This window comes from Physeter macrocephalus, chromosome 20 (genome assembly GCF_002837175.3).
Source record: "Physeter macrocephalus isolate SW-GA chromosome 20, ASM283717v5, whole genome shotgun sequence".
Taxonomy (NCBI): Eukaryota; Metazoa; Chordata; class Mammalia; order Artiodactyla; family Physeteridae; genus Physeter; species Physeter macrocephalus.
The window spans coordinates 15,185,304-15,205,219 of NC_041233.1; the positions used below are offsets into that span (position 1 = coordinate 15,185,304).

The window sequence follows — 19,916 nt, forward strand, 5'->3', positions numbered from 1 at the left end:
CTCCATACTGTTCTCCATAGTGGCTGTATCAATTTACATTATTCCCACCAGCAGTGCAAGAGGGTTCCCTTTTCTCCACACCCTCTCCAGCATTTATTGTTTCTAGAGTTTTTGATGATGGCCAATCTGACCGGTGTGAGATGATATCTCATTGTCGTTTTGATTTGCATTTCTCTAATGATTAATGATGTTGAGCATTCTTTCATGTGTTTGTTGGCGATCTGTATATCTTCTTTGGAGAAATGTCTATTTAGTTCTTCTGCCCATTTTTGGATTGGGTTGTTTGTTTTTTTGTTATTGAGCTGCAAGAGTTGCTTATAAATTTTGGATATTAGTCCTTTGTCAGTTGCTTCGTTTGCAAATATTTTCTCCAGTTCTGAGGGTTGTCTTTTTGTCTTGTTTATGGTTTCCTTTGCTGTGCAAAAGCTTTTAAGTTTCATTAGGTCCCATTTGTTTATTTTTGTTTTTATTTCCATTTCTCTAGGAGATGGGTCAAAAAGGATCTTGCTGTGATTTATGTCATAGAGTGTTCTGCCTATGTTTTCCTCTAAGAGTTTGATAGTGTCTGGCCTTACATTTAGGTCTTTAATCCATTTTGAGTTTATTCTTGTGTGTGGTGTTAGGGAGTGTTCTAATTTCATACTTTTACATGTAGCTGTCCAGTTTTCCCAGCACCACTTATTGAAGAGGCTGTCTTTTCTCCACTTATACAGCATGTTCTTATTGGTTATCTTTTTTATACATATTAGTGTATACATGTCAATCCCAATCTCCGATTCATTCCCCACCCTCCCCCCACCGCTTTCTCCCCTTGGTGTCCATACATTTGTTCTATATCTGTGTTTCTATTTCTGCCTTGCAAACTAGTTCATCTGTACCATTTTTCTAGATTCCACATATATGCGTTAATATACGATATTTGCTTTCCTCTTTCTTACTTCACTTTGTATGAGTCTCTAGGTCCATCCACGTTTCTAAAAATGACCCAATTTCATTCCTTTTTATGGCTGAGTAATAGTCCATTGTATATATGTACCACATCTTCTTTATCCATTTGTCTGTCTTAATAAGTTTTTTTTTAATGCATGCTGATATGACAGCTGTCACAATACAATCTAACAAAATTGTTTTGAATGAAGTTAAAGACAAGCACTACCAGAGCCATCTTACAGAAAAAAATGAATGAACTTTTTGGCCAACCCAATATGTAGAACAATAATGCAAAGTGAGAGATAGGTAATAGTAAAAGTAACAATTTGTATTAATCTATTGTAAGAGAAGGATGTGGGTTGTATATCTAGGAGAACCGTTATATGAATAGTTAATGATAGATAATTACAAGAAAATAGAAGGGATAAATGAAATAATAATTTTAAAAGTTTAATTAGTCCTAAAGAAGGAAAGACAAATAGAAAAAAGTAACAAAACAGCCTGAATAGAAAATAAATAGCAACATGATATATATAAATCCAACTATGTCGGTAATTATATTAACTATAAATGAACTAAATACACCAAGTAAAGGTTTATGGTTGTCAGACTGGATTAAACAACAACAACAATATTGTGCTTAAAGTGTCACACTTTAAATATAAAGATACAGGAATGTTGACAGTAAAAAACAACAAAAAATATGCTATGCAAACACTAAACAAAACAAAGGTAGTATATCTATAGTAAAATCAGACAAAGTAGAATTAATGCAAAAAGAATTACCAGACTTGCAGACATCATGTAAAAAGAATTATAATCATGAAATGTCATAATTGTAAAAGGGCCAATTTAGAAGGAAGCTATTTACAATCTTAAATTTGTATGTACTCCATAACAGAGCTTCAAATGAACAGAATGAAAAGAAGCAATGAAGAGATCCATACTCTTAATGAGAAACTTCAGCATACTTCATTTAATAGCACATAAGATAGTCTAACAAAAAAATCTGTAAAAACAATACACAATTGACCAGCTTGATCTAACTGGCTTATATAGAATACTGCATCAAACATTTACAGAATTCACCTTTTCAAGTGCACATGGATTTTTTACCAAAATCTTGAAGAAAGACTCAACAAATTTGAAAAAAAATGAAGTCAATCACAGTATGTTTTCTTTACAAAATAGAATCAAGATAGAAATCAATAACAAAAATATAACTAGAGGGCTTCCCTGGTGGCGCAGTGGTTGCGCGTCCGCCTGCCGATGCAGGGGAACCGGGTTCGCGCCCCGGTCTGGGAGGATCCCACATGCCGCGGAGCGGCTGGGCCCGTGGGCCATGGCCGCTGAGCCTGCGCGTCCGGAGCCTGTGCTCCGCAACGGGAGAGGCCGCAGCAGAGGGAGGCCCGCATACCACAAAAAAATATATATATATATAACTAGAATAATGCCAACTGCTTGGTAATTAAACACTGTAACACCAGTAAATTTGACAATTTGGGTGAAATAGATAAATTCCTAAATATATATATAACTTACCAAAACTGTCAGAAGTATAAAATCTGAATAGCTCAATATCTATTAAACATATTTTATCTATTATTTAAAAATCTCTCACAAAGAAAACTCTAGGCTCACATGGTTTCACTGGTAAATTCTTACCTAAATTTAAGGGAAAAAAATAAAACATGAATCTTGCACAATCTCTTCCAGAAAACAAAGAGACAACAGTTTTTTCTAAGGCAACTTTCATGAGAGCAGTATAACCAGAATTCCAAAATCTGACAAGGACATTACAAGAAAGAGAATTAACAGACCAATCTCTCATAAACACAGATGAAAAATCTTTAACAAAATATAGAAAATTGAATCTAGTGATACATAAATTGAGCTTATTCTAGGAATGCAAGATTGGCTGCTTAACATTTAAAAATTAACCCAACCACATTAACATATAAAAGGAAAAAGATTATATGAACATCTTGACAGATGCAGCAAAACAATTTGACAAAATTTATCTCTCCCTCATGTATTACATATATATACATGTATATGTATATATATATGTGTATATATATACACACAAAGCCTTCACAAATTGGGAATAAAAGGCAACTTTCTTAAATAATTAAAGAATAATACAAAACAAAACAAAACGAAAAACAGCAAACATCATACCCAATGGTAAAAAATTGAACACTTTCCTTCTAAGACTAGGAATGATACAAAGATGCCAGCTCTTACTACTTATAACTGATATTTTACTGGAGGTCCCAGCCATTGCAATATATTAAATGTGTATGTATGGATTTGAAAGGAAGAAAAAATTGTTGTCATTATTTGTAGACAGCATGATTATATGCCAGAAAATCCAAAAGAATCTATAAACTATGTGAACTAATAATTGAATCTGCAATGTTGCTAGATAAAAGGTCTTATTTAAAAATCATTTGTATTTCTATATCATTTGCAAATAGAAAATTACATTTTAAAATATACTATTTATAATAGTAACAATATATCAATGACACAAAAATAATTCTCTCAAAATAAATATCACAAAATATTTGCATTGCCCCAACACTGAAAACTATAAAAATCCTTAAGAGAAACTACATACCTAAATAAATTTAGAAATAAACTTTTGGGACTATCACTGGTGGTCCAGTGGCTAAGACTCCATTCTCCCAATGCAGGGGGCCTGGGTTCCATCCCTGGTCAGGGAACTAGATCCCACATGCTGCAACTAACAGTTCGCATGTCACAACTAAAAGATCCTGCATGCTGCAACTAAGACCCAGTGCAGCCAAATAAATAAATATTTTTAAAAAATAAATAAACTTTTAATATTCAGAAAGCTCAATATTGTGAAGATGTCAATTCTTCCCAAATTAATCTGTAAATTAACACTATTCCAATCAAAAACCTAGCAGGATTTTTTTGGAGAAGCTGACAAAGCTGGTTCTAAAATTCATATGGAAATGCAAAGGGCCAAGGATATGTAAAATAGATAACTACTAAGGACATACTGTATAGCACATGGAACTCTAATGGCCTCTATGGGAAAAGAATCTAAAAAAGAGTGGATATATGTATAGGTATAACTGATTCACTTTGTTGTACACCTGAAACTAACACAACATTGTAAATCAATTATACTCCAATAAAATTTTTTTAAAAATTAACTATCATACTATACTAAAAAAAAAAAAAAGGCCAAGATATCTAAAGAAACTGAAAAAGAAGAGCAAAGCTGGAAGATTCATTCTACCTGAGAACAAAACCCATCATAAAGCTATAGTAATGAGGACCTCATGGGATTGATATAAAGTTATATGAACTACCAGTGACTACATTAGAAGGCCTATAAACGAATGGTCATCTGATTCATGACAAAGGCAACAATGCAATGGGTGAAAGAATAGTATTTTCAGTAAATGTTGCTGGATTAATTGGATATGTGAATAATACATATATACATATGTACCCGTTCCTATACCATTACCTAACAATTAATTCCAGATGGATTGCTGATGGATTGCTAAATGTGAAAATAAAACAATACAGCTTTTAGAGGAGAACATAGGAAGACATCTTCATGACCTTGCAATAGGTAGAGATTTCTTAAAGACATAAAGGGCACTAACACAGAGAAAAAAAATCCCCATATGTATATCTAACAAAGGAGTGATATCTAGAATATGTACAAACTTTTACTAATCAATAAGAAGAAGACAACACAAGAGAAAACAGAAAAAAACTTTTTGAACAGACACTTCAGAAGAGGATATCCAAATATCCTAAACCTGTGTGAAAAGGTACTTCAACCTCATTAGCCGTCAGGGACTTCTAAATTAAACCACAGTGAGATTATCACTACACAGCTACCAGAATGGTTAAATTAAAGTCAGAAGATTCCAAGAGTTGAAGAGGATGTGTACGTAGCATTTGGAATTCTTATACATTGTTAGGTTTGTAAACTGGTACAACATTTTGGACTACTATTAGGCAGTATCTACCCAAACTAAAAAAGGGTACATACAATAGGATTTCATTTACATGAAGCATACAGAGGCAGGCCTGTGCCATGATGGTAGAAGTCAGGATGATGGTTACCCTCGTGGAGGAGGGCACAAGTGCTTGCTAGGAATACCAAGGAGTATTCTGAGGCAGGGAATTGCTGTCTCTTGATCTGGATGCTGCTCACATGAATGCTTCTAGTTGTGAAAATTCATTAGGGTTTTCCCTTACGATATGAAAAACTAGTATAGGTATATTCGTCTCCAATAAAAAGTTTAAAGTACACTAACAACTCATTTTTAGCGAGACGTTACACTAGAAGGTAGAGACTGAAGAACCTTATAATAATACTGTTCCAAAGAACTTATCCTTTCAACTCATCTTATGGTCTTAGCACAACCTAGGACCTGCTGTGGGAGGCTGAGACAGGGGAGGTGGCAGGAATCCTTTTTCCCAATCAGATTTATTTCTATAGCCTATATGTTATTCACAAGTTCAGTTCTCGCTTGCCCACAGTTCTAAGTGCCCTCTTTTTCCTCTCTGCTTCTAAAAACAAATATAACTTTTGCCTAAAATAGTAGGAGAAAATTGCCTATGTATTCTAGGTCCTAGAAAACAGGCCCTATTTTGACAGAGCATCAGTTCCACAATTCATTTTTCACATAATTACATAATTCAGACTCATTACCTAACAATACTCATATTTTAACTGTATCTTTTTCTGTATATTTTATTCCAGAGCAACGAGTTTTCTACCTCCCCTACAACCATTTCGCTTAGGGCAGATGTCTCAAAGGTTTCTCTTCACATTATAAACTACTAAGAAAGGAAAGGGCTTTGAAGCTTTGTGAATAATATGCACTGAGAACCTTCTAGCATAGTGGTCATTCACTGCACATTCAACAATTAGTTTTTGAGGGCCCTTAGGGGAACAGGCAATGATCTGGGCACTGGAGATACAATGGAATAATGGTCAAGCATGCAGGTTCTGAATTTAGGTAGCCTGGGTTCAAATTTCAGCTATATAATTTACTACCTATGTAAAAATTATCTATTAATTCTACTATTTTTATGACTCAGTTTCCTCATTTATGAAATAGGGATACTAGTAATCTCTCTCTCTTGGCCTTGTTAGGAAGGTTAAATGGCATATTATGTGAAAATCACTTAGCACTGTCCTCGGCATGTGATAAGCACTCCCTACGTCAGCTATAATTACCAGAGATCACACCTAATGATTTTTGCCAAATCACTTGTTGACAAATGACAAACTTAGCCAGCACCACGCCTGCCTGCCATGTCCTCTCTGCTAGCCACCCCATCCACACTAGCAGGTAAATGACAAACACATTAACTGAACTAGCAGCTAGGACTGTGGCACTGGAAAATCCTTAGTCCATTCCAGCTCCTGCCTTTTACAAATGATGGCACTGAAGCCCAGAGATGTTGCCCCTCTTGCATTGAATCTCACACAGCTAATTCGGGAGTGAAGCTGGTATTAGACCTTGGGTCTCCACATTCCTAGTCCAGGCACTGGGGTGGAGAAATCTGTAAACTGGAAGATTAGCCCATTCTCTCAACTGGCTCATGTTTGACCCCACCAAAGGGAGCAAGTTAGTCACACTCCTCCTAGTGGGGCAGGGGAAACCTCGCTGTAAAATTGTCTATTTTTAGCCTCTGTATACAGCCTGCTCTCTGCAGACTCACTCTGGCTAACAGACTGCTGTGGGATTTAAGGCATGGTGTTGCGTGGTGGTTGCCATGCCAACGAAATTTAACAGAAATAGAGTTTTCTAGTAGATTATTCTGGTGGAGGCTTGAAAGCCAGATTACAGCTCTGACTCTGAAGCTTATATGATGCAAGTGATTAGAACTGGTAGATGGTAGGTACACAATTACACTGGTTGAAAAACAGAAGACATGAATGCAATTAGTTGCATTAGGGAGATGAAGATGTAGCAGCAGATGCTACTTAATCCTTACAGTCAGTCTGGAGAGAGTTCATCCATAACCTCCCCGGATTTTCATAATTACCTGACACTCGGTGTGTGAAATGATTTGTCTGATTCCAAAGGACTGCCTCTGATCTTCAGGCCACTTATGAGCTCTGCAACCCAGGGGACTCTGCACACACATGCGTATCGCAGACATGGAGAAGGTATAGGAACTGAACTGGGTTCCCTTCTCAGGAGCGTACTCACATCTGAGAGGGTCCCTGTTCAGTTCTTCTAAGGTCAATTTTTGGTTAATGTAATCACCATATTTAATATATTGTAAAATACACTTCAATTCTAGAACTAGGATTTGAATCAAGCCTAACTCCAGAGTTTGGACTCTTAATTACATTGATGTGATGATTCATTTGCAAAACAAAACAAAACAACAAACAAACAAAAAAGACAATTACTGAGATATTTACAGTTAAAATAAAATCAAGGTTGAAATGAGTAAGTTCTGAGAAGAGAGACAGCCTATGGAGTCAAGAAGATTCATTAGAGTAAGTGTCCGCAGATGAAAAAATCCTCTCCTTTGACAAGAAAACCCAATGGTAACTTTTATTCTGGTTTCATATTTCAACAGTTAGACTAGGAATATTCCAAAAGAGGTTTAAAAAAAAAAAAAGAAAAGCTGAGTCATCAGTGTCCTTTAGAAGGAAAGAAACCTCCCTTTAGGATGATAAATCTTCACTTTTGCTGGGGGGGAGGGTGCCCCTCAGAGATGGGGGTGCGAATGGTGCGGGTCTCGTTTCCTTATTTATTCACAACCCTGTACTTTTCTAGATTTAGTTCTGCCGGTTAACTTAGCTCGAGGACACTCGCTAGGAAGGTTAGGGTAGACTCTCTAGGTTAGTTATTTGGGGATGTTAGGATGAAGAGGTCCTAACGTATACAGCCGGATCTTCCAGCCGGCAGATTTTCAAAGAAGATGCCCAGCCGTGCTTCATCCTGATGCACACTCTCCCGCTCCCCAATAACTGTAAAGCGCGAAAAAGCCCTGCCAGGGCCTGCGGAAAGCGCAGCGCCTCCGAGGCTGGCACGCTTTCCTCCTTCCTCTCCAGGGGAGCGATCCCAGCACCGCTCCCGGTGATGTCAGTGGAATCCTGAGCCCGATCCCGCTCCACGGCTGGGGGAGGGCAGACGGGGCTCTCGGCAGCTGAGCAGAGCAGGGGTGTCCCCTGCGAGACCACGGCAGTCCGGGACCCCCAGGGCATAAGCTCTCTCAGCGCGCGGGACCCCGGCGACCGCGCACGGCGCCCCCGCCGGCCCGCGCCACGCTCCGCCCTGGACGCCGCTCGTCCCGGAGCGGGGGTGCGCGGGGGGTGGGAGCGGACCAGCTCAGCCTGATTTACGGCTCTGCTGAAAACCGCTTCGCACCCGCAGCAGTAGAAGCGTCGCGGCGGCAGCGGCAGCAGCAGCTGCAGGTGCAGCAACAAGTCGGGTAAGTGGGCATCTGCGCCCGCGGCCCGGCCCAGGGGGAGCGGCAGAGGGGGCCTTCCGGGCTAGGCAGTAGGTCCCGTCCCCGCACCACGGCGGGGAGTTGGGCTTCTCGGCCCCCGCCTGCGGGAACTCGTGTGCGCATGTATCCACTCTGGCACCGGCGGGCTGGCACGCTGCGGGGCAGGGGCGGGGAGAGCCGGGACCCCCGAGGCAGAGTCATTTCCAGCCTGCCCTGCTTAGGCAGAGGAAATCAGGGCTTGTCCGCCCACCCTGTGAACTGGAGCTTCCTCTGGGCCATTGAAACCTTGCGTACTCCCGGAGTGCGTGATCCCCCATTTCCCCATGCAGGGATTCCACCCCTTCCCCTTGCTCCCTAGAATCCCGAGTTCCCCTTCTTCACCTCTGGCCTGAGTTTCCGGCCAGGGTTGGCATCCTATCTCCAGAAAACCCGTGGTCCAACAGCCTGGTGTAGCACAGGAAGAGGGTCCCTTCTTTGGGGGCCAGAGGCTTATTAACCTGGAAGCTTTGCCTAGCTATGTGGGGACCGTTGGCGCCTCTACTTCTGAAGAGGTTGAGGGGCCTAGGAACAACACTTCTCAGTCTAGACCTCTGTTTGGGGCCCAGCGCTTGTTACATTTAAGAAGAAACCCTTCCTGGAGGGAATTGATATGCGCTGCTTGTGGAACCGGGTTGCTAGCAGTCATCTGTTGCTAGAGCTAAGATAATAAATGTCTGCAAGGAAATAAGAACGTCCCGTTATTAAAAGAGTTATGCTGATACCTACCTGGTTCAAACTTTGGCCATCCTAGAGGTTGTCGTGTTAAAACAGAGACAAGACAAATCCATCCAGAACACTCTGTTTTAATAAAATCTTGTCCGTGGCCCCACTTAACGTCCAGTAGTATTTGACATATTGGGTTTCCAGATTTCAGTAAATCTGGAGTATTGCGGGGGGCATCATTATTATGATAACACTTTGATTTAAATCATCATGGCAATAATTTAAAAACAAAATTAAGGGCAAAAATCTCAGGTTGAAAATTTTTCAGCTGATTGTGTGCTTAATGCCACTGCACCTAGTTTGAGTGATAACCTTTCCTATACTTGAGGAAAGATTGCTGAGCTTGCTGTCTTAGGACCTGTTTTGGCAATTCATGTGAGTTTTTCTCATTTTTTTGTATTCATGCTTATCAGTGTCATCAGTAAAATAGGACACTTTTTTGCAGTTACTGTACTAAATTCAGGAGGGCAGGAAACTTGAATTCCACGTTGGAATCTGACACTGTCCATTTGACCTTGGATTAATTACTTTACCTTCTTGCTCCAGTCTTCTCATCTGTGGAAAGGGAATGTTACCCACCTTTTTTATCCCAAGCAGGGGTTGGCAAACTTTGTCGATAAAGGCCAAGTAGTGAGTAGTTTTGACTTAGCCTGCTGTAGAGCCTCTGTCTCAACTACTCACTGTATCGTTTAGTGCAAAAGCAGCAGTAGACAATATGCAAATGAGTGGAATGTGGCTGGATTTGGCCCATGGATTGTAGGTTTTTAATTTTAGTAATAAGATATTAAATGCAAAAGTCATTTGGAATTTAAAAGCCTCTGTCCTCATGAGATGATGAGCGACAATCATTTCAGTAGCATTTTTTAAACAGACGTGCCAATTACCTGTTTTATTCTCCCCTGCCCAGGACTTTGAGAGTAATGCAACAGAAGGCTTTTGAGGAAAGCAGATACCCCTGGCAGGAGTCCTTTGAGAATGTCGCTGTGTGCCTGCCATTCCGCTGCCCGAGGTGTGGGGACCATACCAGATTTAGAAGCCTGTCCTCATTGAGGGCCCATCTGGAATTCAGTCACAGCTACCAGGAAAGAACCCTCTTGACAAAATGCAGCCTCTTTCCGTCCCTCAAAGACACACACCTAGTCACTTCCTCAGAACCCCTGAAACAGGGAAAATTGCAGAGCTGTGGCAACACAGTGAAGCAGAAACCGAGCTATGTTAACTTGTGTAGCATTTCGCATGAACACTGCAAGGACAGGAAGCCATTTGAGGTGGTGGCAGAGAGGCCTGTGTCCTATGTGCAGACCTACACTACGGTAGACCTACGTGCAGACTCGCTGGATGGCCCGAGGTCCAGTCCTGGCCTTCCCACCTCAGACACCAAAGCAGCTTTCGAGGCACATGTCAGAGAAAAATTCAATCAGATGGTCGAGGCCGTGGACAGGACCATTGAGAAGAGAATCGATAAACTCACCAAAGAGCTGGCCCAGAAAACGGCTGAACTGTTGGAAGTTCGGGCAGCTTTTGTGCAGCTGACTCAGAAAAAGCAGGAAGTGCAGAGGCGAGAGCGGGCCCTGAATAGACAGGTGGATGTGGCCGTGGAGATGATCGCAGCGCTGAGGCAACGCCTGACGGAATCCGAAGAGGAGCTTCTCAGGAAAGAAGAGTAAGTGGCGATGAAACAGGATGCTAACCCCGTTGCTTTAGGCCCTTCCCACCCCTTCCCAAGTTACACTCGAATGTTAAGCAATGTTTGGTTTTCATTACTTGCAGGTACCTTGGCTACATCTCCCATTGATACAGTTGAATGTAGGAGGCATAAGGCTTTTAATACTATTTACCCTCTCCACTGTGGTCTCCAGCTCAGCAACATGAAAGTCGAAATATCGAATTCCTTCTCACCTTGGAAACTGTAAACCACTACAAATAATTTTTTTTAGAGAGAGGAGTAGTGCAGTCTGTTCATGGGACCCTTTCCTGGCCGAGGTCGTGGGTGGGGTGGGAGGGAGCTGAGCAGGAAGGCAGAAAGGGAGTGCTAGGGGACCCTTTCAGTCTCACTGACAGTCTCCAGGCAATAAAATCAAGACCATGAGAGGCTGTCTTATTCAGATATACTCTAAATATAAATAATTTTGACTTCTTTGCCATTTTGGACTACCTGTCCATATTAATTACATGTCAATAGCGGAGAATCTGTTAATTGTAATTTTTATTTTGAAGAAGCAGACATTAGGAGACCCAGAGGAAGCTTCTGAGATTTCCATACTCTTCTGATTTAAGTTTGAGAATTTTCTTTTTGTAGAATACTAGACTAAGTCATGCCTGCTTGCAAAGAGTTGACATGGGTTTTTACAAGTTATAGGTGATCAGAGAAGCTATTACTTTAAAAATTATCACACTTGGAAAAGCATTTCCTTATCAATGAGTATGGATTCAACCCAAACTAGAAAAGTATATATAACAATGCAGTGTTATTTCCCAAATGCTTAATGTTGGATTTAATTTTAAATGGAGGCTCAGAATTCAGAGAACCAAAGGATGTAAAAATTGATTGATTGAAACAGCCTAAAAGGCAGGTTTTCAAATAAGTTGAGTTCTATTATACAGATTGTCTTAATTTCATGCTTTCTTTGCCCTGTGGCACTCTTCTATTTTGTGTTGTCTCTTAAAATGTAGTAAATTAAAACTTCTCTACTTGGTAAGAGGCTGAGAAACCCTATATATTAAAGAGATCATCACTTGCTATTACTAAATGCTTACTGCCTACCTAGAGGGAAAGCCTGCTCTGCTCAACTAGATAATTTTAAAATCATGTAGTGAGGACGGATTTGAATCAGCCATTGATTTATTGATACTTTGCTCCTAGGGAGATGATCTCCATCGAAAAATGTTTCTCTCTTGGCTCTTGATGTTTCCTGGTGGGAAGCTAGTGCCTTGACCTGCTAGAGCACCCAGGGTGACTAACACTGCACCACTGAAAAAATGGCAGATGGGGTTGCTGTATGTGCAGAGAAAAGCCTAGAATTAAATCGGTGATATTTCTGTTTGATTGACGAGCACTGAATTTAATTGTGTGCGTTTACTTGTTTGTCATGTTTTATTTATTAAGTACACAAGTAATAATGGACATGGGATTTGGGGTGGTGGTTGCCTGGAGTATGGGAAAACAATATGATGGTAAGGAGGAGCATATGGTTAGATCTAGATTATTGTCAAGGATCTACCTTTTATTTTGGGTGGTGTGTTCAAGGGTGCTTTATTATTAAAAATAACTGGTTAACTAACTTTAGTAAAAGTGGGCCATGCATGAATCCATAGTGATAATATGTTATATATGGTTAATCCAGTGCTGTTACCTGAGGACCAATTAAAAAACTAAATATACTTGTAAAAAAAAAATTTAACAGGGTAAAATTGTATGTGTTAAAAGTCTTCCCTACTCACCAAACATCCCCCACCCCATCCTCTGGAGACAGCCGCTGTTTAGTGCAGTGACTGTCCTTCTAGACCTTTCCTGTGTCCATACAATCGTATGTACTTTTTATGCATATACAGAGTTACTGTGTTTTCCCAAGTGGAATCATGACACATATTATTCTAATCAGTTTGTTACTGATTAGAATACCATGAATACATGGTTTTGTTCCATTTTTCCTGATACTAAAAATAATGTCTCAGTTAACGTCCTTGTACATATATCTTCATTCATGTTTTTAGGTGTATACCTGCGGGTAAATTATGAATTAACTTTTAGTATGACATTTTTGAACTACCAGGGGAAAAAAAGCAAATGACATTTAAAAAAACACCTTAAATGAAAATTCAGTGAAACTGCCTTAAACTTTTAAACATAAAATAAACAAAGTCTTCATTTTGTTAAGCCTTCATTTGGCCTGTGCCATTAATTTCTGTATTCAAGCCTCAAATAATCACTCTTTCTGTACATAAAATAGAACTGAAAGAGTCTTCTTTCCAGGAAGGACAGTGGAGCTCTTGGTCTGAGAGAGCAACTGTGGCCAACAGCCTCAGTGGCTACAGTGTCTAAACCCCCCACCCCAAATGGGGAGCAGAGCAAGCCAGCTGCCCGTCTGTCACACTACTGAAACCAGGGTGATCTGACTACATCTGCCAGGCTGGGCCATGCTTCTTCCTTCCACCACCCCCTCACAGTGCTAAGCCTTCCACCAAAGAGACGACCTTTCATATATGGAAGACCTGCTTGGCCAATGAACACACCAGGGGCTGAGCTCTCCTGTTAAACCCCTCCAAACGAGCTCTCAAGGCCCATTTGTGAGAAGAAGTAGGTTGTTACAGTCCCATTTGAAATGGACTTAAACTCTGGGGACCCTCTAAGACACAGATAGTAGATTTGGTTTAAAAAAAAGCAAACACCTAGTATTTGACATTCACGTGAGGCTCTCTTGCTTTTGGATTTTCCCCATCACTTTAAAATTCTTTCTTTCATACTGAAAAAAAAAAAAAAAAAAAAAGACTTGAGGGCTGATTCTGCCTTGAGGCCATCTATAGGCTGAATCAACTCAGATTACAGAAGTCATATATATGTTCTGTAACAGAGGAGATTGTTTGAATTGGTGGTGTTTTGTACTTTTGTCCTGAGTCTCATTGTACCTCCACAGAGAGGTGTCTTTATGTTTCTGGAGTGCAAATCCAAGAAAGAAACTGCTCATTGTCTTCACAAAGTTTGTGCAACTTTAAAAGTCCTATGGAAACAGGTGCTGTATTTACTTGTTCAAGAGTATTCAGAGTTTGTAGGGTAGCACCGCCCATGATCAGGTAAATCAGTCCCAGCCAACCTTGCAGTAAGGTATCCCTTAACAAGAAAGGACAGATTGTAGCTGATTCCTGGCTGGGTTGGTGACCTGGGGTTGGGAGAACATCAGCGTAGTAGCAGTAACCCTAAATTTACTTGCACACCCATCTGTTGGTAAGATTGGAAGGCCCTGACTGAGCCCCTGGGATGTGCCCAGCACTGTGCTAGGTGTGTCTGGGGGACATGAAATTCTTGGTCTTTTTCCCAAAGGAACTTACACACGACATAGGAAGAATAAAACATACCCATGTTCAAACTCAGGGTAGTTTGAAAAAGTGTTTAAATACAAGCCACAGTTTCACGTTGATGGACATTAGAGAACGCGTTTTCCCATGTGGTGAGGCCAAACTGAAGGAGTGAGGGGGAAAGGTGGGATTTGCATTGGTAGCTGGAGGACCATGACATTGAAGGACATCAGAGAGGTGGCTGTTATAAACGAACTGTGAGGGGACTGTGTAATTTTAGTTCTGGAAGGTACCCACCTTCATTTTACAGATTTGGAAAATAAAGCCCAGAACAGTAGAATGACAAGGACAAAAATTTAGTAGCAAAGCTGAAACAGGAACCCAAGTTCCCTATCTCTCTGCTGAGTGCTTTTTCCATTAATTCACTATGCTTCAGCCAGACTTTTGAAAATACGATATTTGCCCAGAGTATCAAGACTTAGGTAATACCAAATCTGGCCCATTTTGGAATGGCTTGCTTCTCTGCTGTGTTGAGAGGGCTGCCATGGTGACATCATTTATTTTTCTGATGAGATTAAAGAAAATGTCAGGTGGCATCAAAGGTGTTGGGAAATGGGGAAATGGTGGCGTCATCAGTATAGTTGTGATATTAAGCTTCTGGAACACCAACCCGGGACTTGTAACGTCCAACAAGGGCTTTCAACTTGACCCTCTGGATGTCTGTTCCCAGTCAGGGTAGAGTATGTGCCACTACCAGCCTTTGATGGCAGTGAGGGACCTCTTTGTAATTCCATCTCTAATTTCCATCCTGCTCCCTTGCGAGCTATGACAGATAGAATCTTTCCCTTCTTCCTTCATCATGTGACTTGTTCCCAGCCTGGTGTCAGCCAGAAGACAAATCTTTATTGAGTGCTTGCTGAGTGCCAGGTACTGTTCTAGTTTCTGGTCATACAGTGATAACCAAATGAGTCCAGTTCCTGCTTTCATGACAGGAATAGACCGGCAGATAAATTAGACATTAAACATCATTAGGGGTATGTTAAAAGAGACATCGAGGGGTGGCTTGAACCAGGAATGTCCATTTAGGTTTCTATCCAAAGCTGGCTGTAGAATGCTGTCCTTTGAAGGACAAGTTTGACTTGGTAATTTGCTTTGCACAACTAAACCCTCTTGCCACTTAATTACGTCTTTCCCAGTTTTGATCAGTTAAAGCAGTGCGTGGACAGCGTGGTCTCCAGACTGATCCATAGCTAGGAAGCAGGCCAAGAAAAATCAAGTTAAATGTAGAGTTCAGTGGGACAGGGAGGTGTCTGTTTGCTCCACATTTTACTCTATTTATGTAAATGGGTCCTCTCTATCCAGGCTGTGTTCCATGCAGACTTACAAACCAATGTAGGAAAAACTGGATGTCAAATATTCCCTCTTAGAGATGGCATCTGGTAAAATCTGGAGACCCCCCCCCCCAAAAAAATTTCTATTTGTCTCTCTCATGTCTGTCCCTCCCTCCCCATACTACCCTCTCTGTCTGGACTGAGGGGCTTAGAATGTGGTTTTGATCTATTTATAAGAATAATTTGACTTTCTCCTTAGAGTTATTTTTTAAGTTCTTAATTAGAACCATATATTACACTTTTTGGTGTGTTCCAGGAAGTCAAAAAAGAGAGATGAGGCAAAGGGCTGACATGAGTAGAAATGTGACATGGCTCCCGATGTGTGGCAGGTGCGGATTCCACCCTGTGGGCCCCGTCAGGGATACAGGAGCTGACCCCGAGCTGTGAGTGTGCAGCCTGGTTTCCAGTGCTCGGAGGTGGTTGGCTCCAGCTTTATGATTTGCCTCGTGGCTGACGTTACAGTCTGTCTGAGTGTTCTGTGATCAGTAGCTAGGCTATTTTTAGCCAGGGGTATTTTTACTGTTTCATATACCTCTGAAGAGGTTCATAAATCAGTAATGCAAAATGAAATTTAAATAACTTGGTAGAACTTTGCCCTGGGATAGGAAGCTGTTAGAGTGTTGTTTAAGAACAGGAGAGAGGCATCAATTTTAGATCCCACCTCCATTTCTGCAGCAGGTACCTGTGTTGTAGGTTACTTACTGGTTTTATGCCCCAATACTTGTCTGGAAAAAGAGACAAAGAAACCTAAGTATCCTTTAGTCAGCTAAAGATTTTTGACTGGAGATGTAGTTAGACATCTCATGCATTCAGCAGAAATTTGTGGAGTCTCTGTTGTGTGCTGGGCTCAACATTAGGTGCTGTGGGAATCACAGTGTAGGAGCAGGCCAGGGCCCTGAACTCACTGATGTTGTGATTGATGGCGTCAGTGGCACGATGAGTCCCTGCAGTGTGTGCTGTGATAGGCTGCATGGTCTGCGGGAGAATACAGCAGGTCACCCAGCCCACACCTGGGTGAGTGCAGCCCTCAGGTTAGAGGGACCATTAGAGTGGGGGCTTGGGAAGGGACCCTGGTGGAGGGAACAGCATCTGCAGAAGAAAGCTTCTGGCTTGTAGGCTGAGTGGAGTTCACTGATGCTGGAGCAGAAAGGAGGTGATGTGCAGTGATGAGACCCAAGGGGATGGTAAGGCTAAAGGATGGCCATGAAAGGTGGAAACGTAGGGAGATAGACATGATAAATGGTTTGTGGATAGTAGATTACAGTGAGTGATACGATCAGTGTATCGTCCCTCATTAACAATGCATCGTTTGGGACTTCCCTGGTGGTCCAGTGGGTAGGACTCTGTGCTCCCAATGCAGGGGGCCTGGGTTCCATCCCTGGTCGGGGAACTAGATCCTGCATGCCGCAACTGGGAGTCTGCATGCCGCAACTAAGAAGTCCACATGACGCAACTAAAGACCCCACATGCTGCAGTGAAGATCCAGCGTGCCGCAACTAAGAGCATTCGCAGCCAAAATAAATAAATAAGTAAATATTTAAAACAAACAAACAAACAAAAACAATGCATAGTTCAATGCCAACGTAAAATCGCAATGAACACCACGGTGCATTAACGTGCATTTCCCTCTATCTCTACACCTGCTTCTAGAGTGTGTTGTTCACATGATAGTATATCTTTGATTTTTTTTTTTGAAATTAACCCATCTTTAACCCACCTCAGAAGAAGGAACTGAAGGGGTTCAATCTGTAAAAAAATAAAATATTATCTATGTTTTAGAGCTTATGACCATCTTGTAAATAAATGAGTGAATGTGAACAAATGTTTTTTTCTCAATAAAACTTTGATTGTACTGAAGGGGCTTTTTCACTCAGTGCCTCCTTCTACTATGTTTGTTTCTGAATGCCTGTGAATCTCAGGATACTGAAAGATTTCTAGGTCTGCAAATCATTCAGCATGATAACGAACTTCAGGCCAGTTTCTTATACTATAGTGGTATTCTGGTATTTTTTCCTTTAGTCTCAGATATTGCTTTAAATAAGCATATTTTCCACTGAAGCTTAAAACCTTGATTTCAGTCATTTTTAACCTTTTTTAAAAAAATAAATAAGTCATCAAAGATAGGGCTGGAAGCAGCCTAGAATCAGTTAGTTCATTTCCCCAGAGCTGGTCTGCACCCACACCTGGATTGAATTTCAGGTTTGCCCTTCTCATCTGGCCTTCCAGCTTTACACTGTATTCTGAGTTAGGGTTGAGAACTTAAAATAAAACCACACAGGTCTTTTACTCTGCTGTCTGATAGCTTGTGTTATTCTTTTTCTTAGTCACATTCAGCCCAGCTTTGTAATTCTGTATTTATTTCTTTTAATGTCTGCTTCCCCCACTATGTGAGGGGTCTGTGCACAACAGCCAGATCCAGCCTGCCACCTGTTTTTGTGGAGCCCCGTGCTAAGAATAGTTTTTATATTTTTAAATGCTTGAAAAAAATTCAAAAGAGAAATAATAATTCATGATATATGAAAATTATATGAAATTCAAATTTCAGTGTCCAGAAATTAAATTTTATTGTTACAGACTCTGTGGCTCTTCTGTGCTAGGCAGACTTGAGTAGTTGCAATGGAGATCGTATGGATTGCAGAGCCTAAAATATTTACTCCCTGGCCTTTTACAGAAAACATTGGCTGACCCTTGGTTAGACAGTAAGCTTCATGAGGACAGCCACCGGCTCATGAATGCCCTCGCACTAAGCCCAGTACCTTGTAGCATTCAGTAGATATTTGTTGAGTTCCTGAATAATGGAGTAAATAAATGTATGGATTGTGGCTGCATTGTACTAGAGTTCTAGCCCACGTCGTTGACCCTTACCAGAGTTCTGAGGTTTAGGATCACCCTGTACATGGCATGGCAGCAGTTCTCAAACTTTTTGGCCTCGCTTCCCCTTACACTCTTAAAAAAATCTGAGGACCCCAAGAAGCTTTTCTCTGTGTGGGTTTTATCTATCAATATTTACTGTATTAAAAATTAAAATTTAGAAAGTAAAAAAGATGCTAATGCATATAAAAATAATGATATTAAATCCATTACTTGTTAACATAACATATTTTTGTGAAAATGAACAATTTTCCCAAAAACAATTTAGTGAAAAGTGTGGTAGTTTTCAAAGTTTTGCAAATACTTTTAATGCCTGGCTTAATAGGAGGCAGCTGAACCTTAGTTCCGCCTTTAATCTGTTGCAAATTTGTTGTTTTGGTTGAAGTAGATGAAGGAAATCCAGTCTCACACAGATATGTAGTAGGAAAATGGAGAGGTATGTTAATAGCCTTTTGAGAGAATAGTGGATATTCTGCTTTGATATTATGCCAGAGCTTGACAATTGGTAGTTTCTCAAAGGTTAACTGCAATGTGGAATCTGAAACCACATCAGTGAACAAACATTTCCTTCTCCCCTCCATTGAAATCCATTGGTCTGTCTTGCACTTTGAATGGATATTTTACTGTTTGGAGTATAATTACTAAAGAAAGTACAAATGCAAAGTAGTTAAATCTCTTTCTTTTTCATTCAGGAAATTCACAAGATTCCTTGGGAAAATAAGAGGTGTTTCTGGACATTGTTAATCCAGACTGAACAGGATGTGAAAGGGGGATTTGAAGTTGTGTACATGTGCTATTCCACAATTTATCACTAGTTTCTGCTCCTGTTTTTACCTAATACAGATACCCAAACATAATCTCAGTGTGAACTTCTCCAGCCCTTGTCTCGTGTAACTTCTCTTTTAAAATTAAATCATCACTGTTTTAACTTTTTAAAAATTTTTTCTTAGTTCATGTGAAACATCCATAAACTGAAATTAGGTTAGCATTGGTGCCAGGTTGTTTGGAAAAAAGGGTATTAACTTCTTAGCTTTAGGGGACAAGATAATTGAATGACGGAGGTTAGAAAAAGATGCTTCATTTTTACATGACATAACACTCCAAAATCAAATAATGGCATTAATGTTTTAAAAAATTTTATATGGAACCGGTAATAAAACATCACATGATTTAAAAATGCAGCCACAATCATAAGCTGTATTGCATTCAGATTTGTTTTCTTGCTTTTGAGATGTTAATTCTATGGGATTAAGCTATCAAATATTGCTGTTTTATATTCTAAACTGTACTGCCTGAGAGCTCAAGAATAGTAAATATGCAGGGGGCTTCCCTGGTGGCGCAGTGGTTGCGAATCCGCCTGCCGATGCAGGGGACACGGGTTCGTGCCCCGGTCCGGGAAGATCCCATATGCCGCGGAGCGGCTGGGCCCGTGAGCCATGGCCGCTGAGCCTGCGCGTCCGGAGCCTGTGC

General features: G+C 40.7%; 1 protein-coding gene and 2 long non-coding RNA genes across 6 annotated transcripts in view; 1 reads left to right on the plus strand and 2 right to left on the minus strand.

Annotated features, from left to right (window-relative positions):
* Positions 1-10,705, minus strand: part of LOC114484479 (uncharacterized) — a 44,962-nt gene extending 34,257 nt beyond the window's left edge. Inside the window, exon 1 of the long non-coding RNA XR_003677415.2 lies at positions 10,643-10,705. This is a non-coding gene — a long non-coding RNA (uncharacterized lncRNA). The remainder of the gene's footprint in view (positions 1-10,642) is intronic.
* ZNF365 (zinc finger protein 365) overlaps positions 8,268-19,916 on the plus strand; it is a 113,472-nt gene continuing 101,823 nt past the window's right edge. Inside the window, exons 1-2 of one of the 3 annotated variants that reach the window (XM_055081390.1) lie at positions 8,268-8,391; positions 10,079-10,834. In XM_055081390.1, coding sequence (XP_054937365.1) covers positions 10,092-10,834 — 743 coding nt within the window. In that variant the 5' untranslated portion in view covers positions 8,268-8,391; positions 10,079-10,091. The remainder of the gene's footprint in view (positions 8,392-10,078; positions 10,835-19,916) is intronic. The other 2 variants (XM_007112900.4, XM_007112898.3) reach the window with 2 other exon arrangements.
* LOC114484478 (uncharacterized) overlaps positions 10,737-19,916 on the minus strand; it is a 60,032-nt gene continuing 50,852 nt past the window's right edge. For both annotated transcript variants that reach the window (XR_008616314.1, XR_003677414.1), the window contains exon 4: positions 10,737-10,817. This is a non-coding gene — a long non-coding RNA (uncharacterized lncRNA). The remainder of the gene's footprint in view (positions 10,818-19,916) is intronic.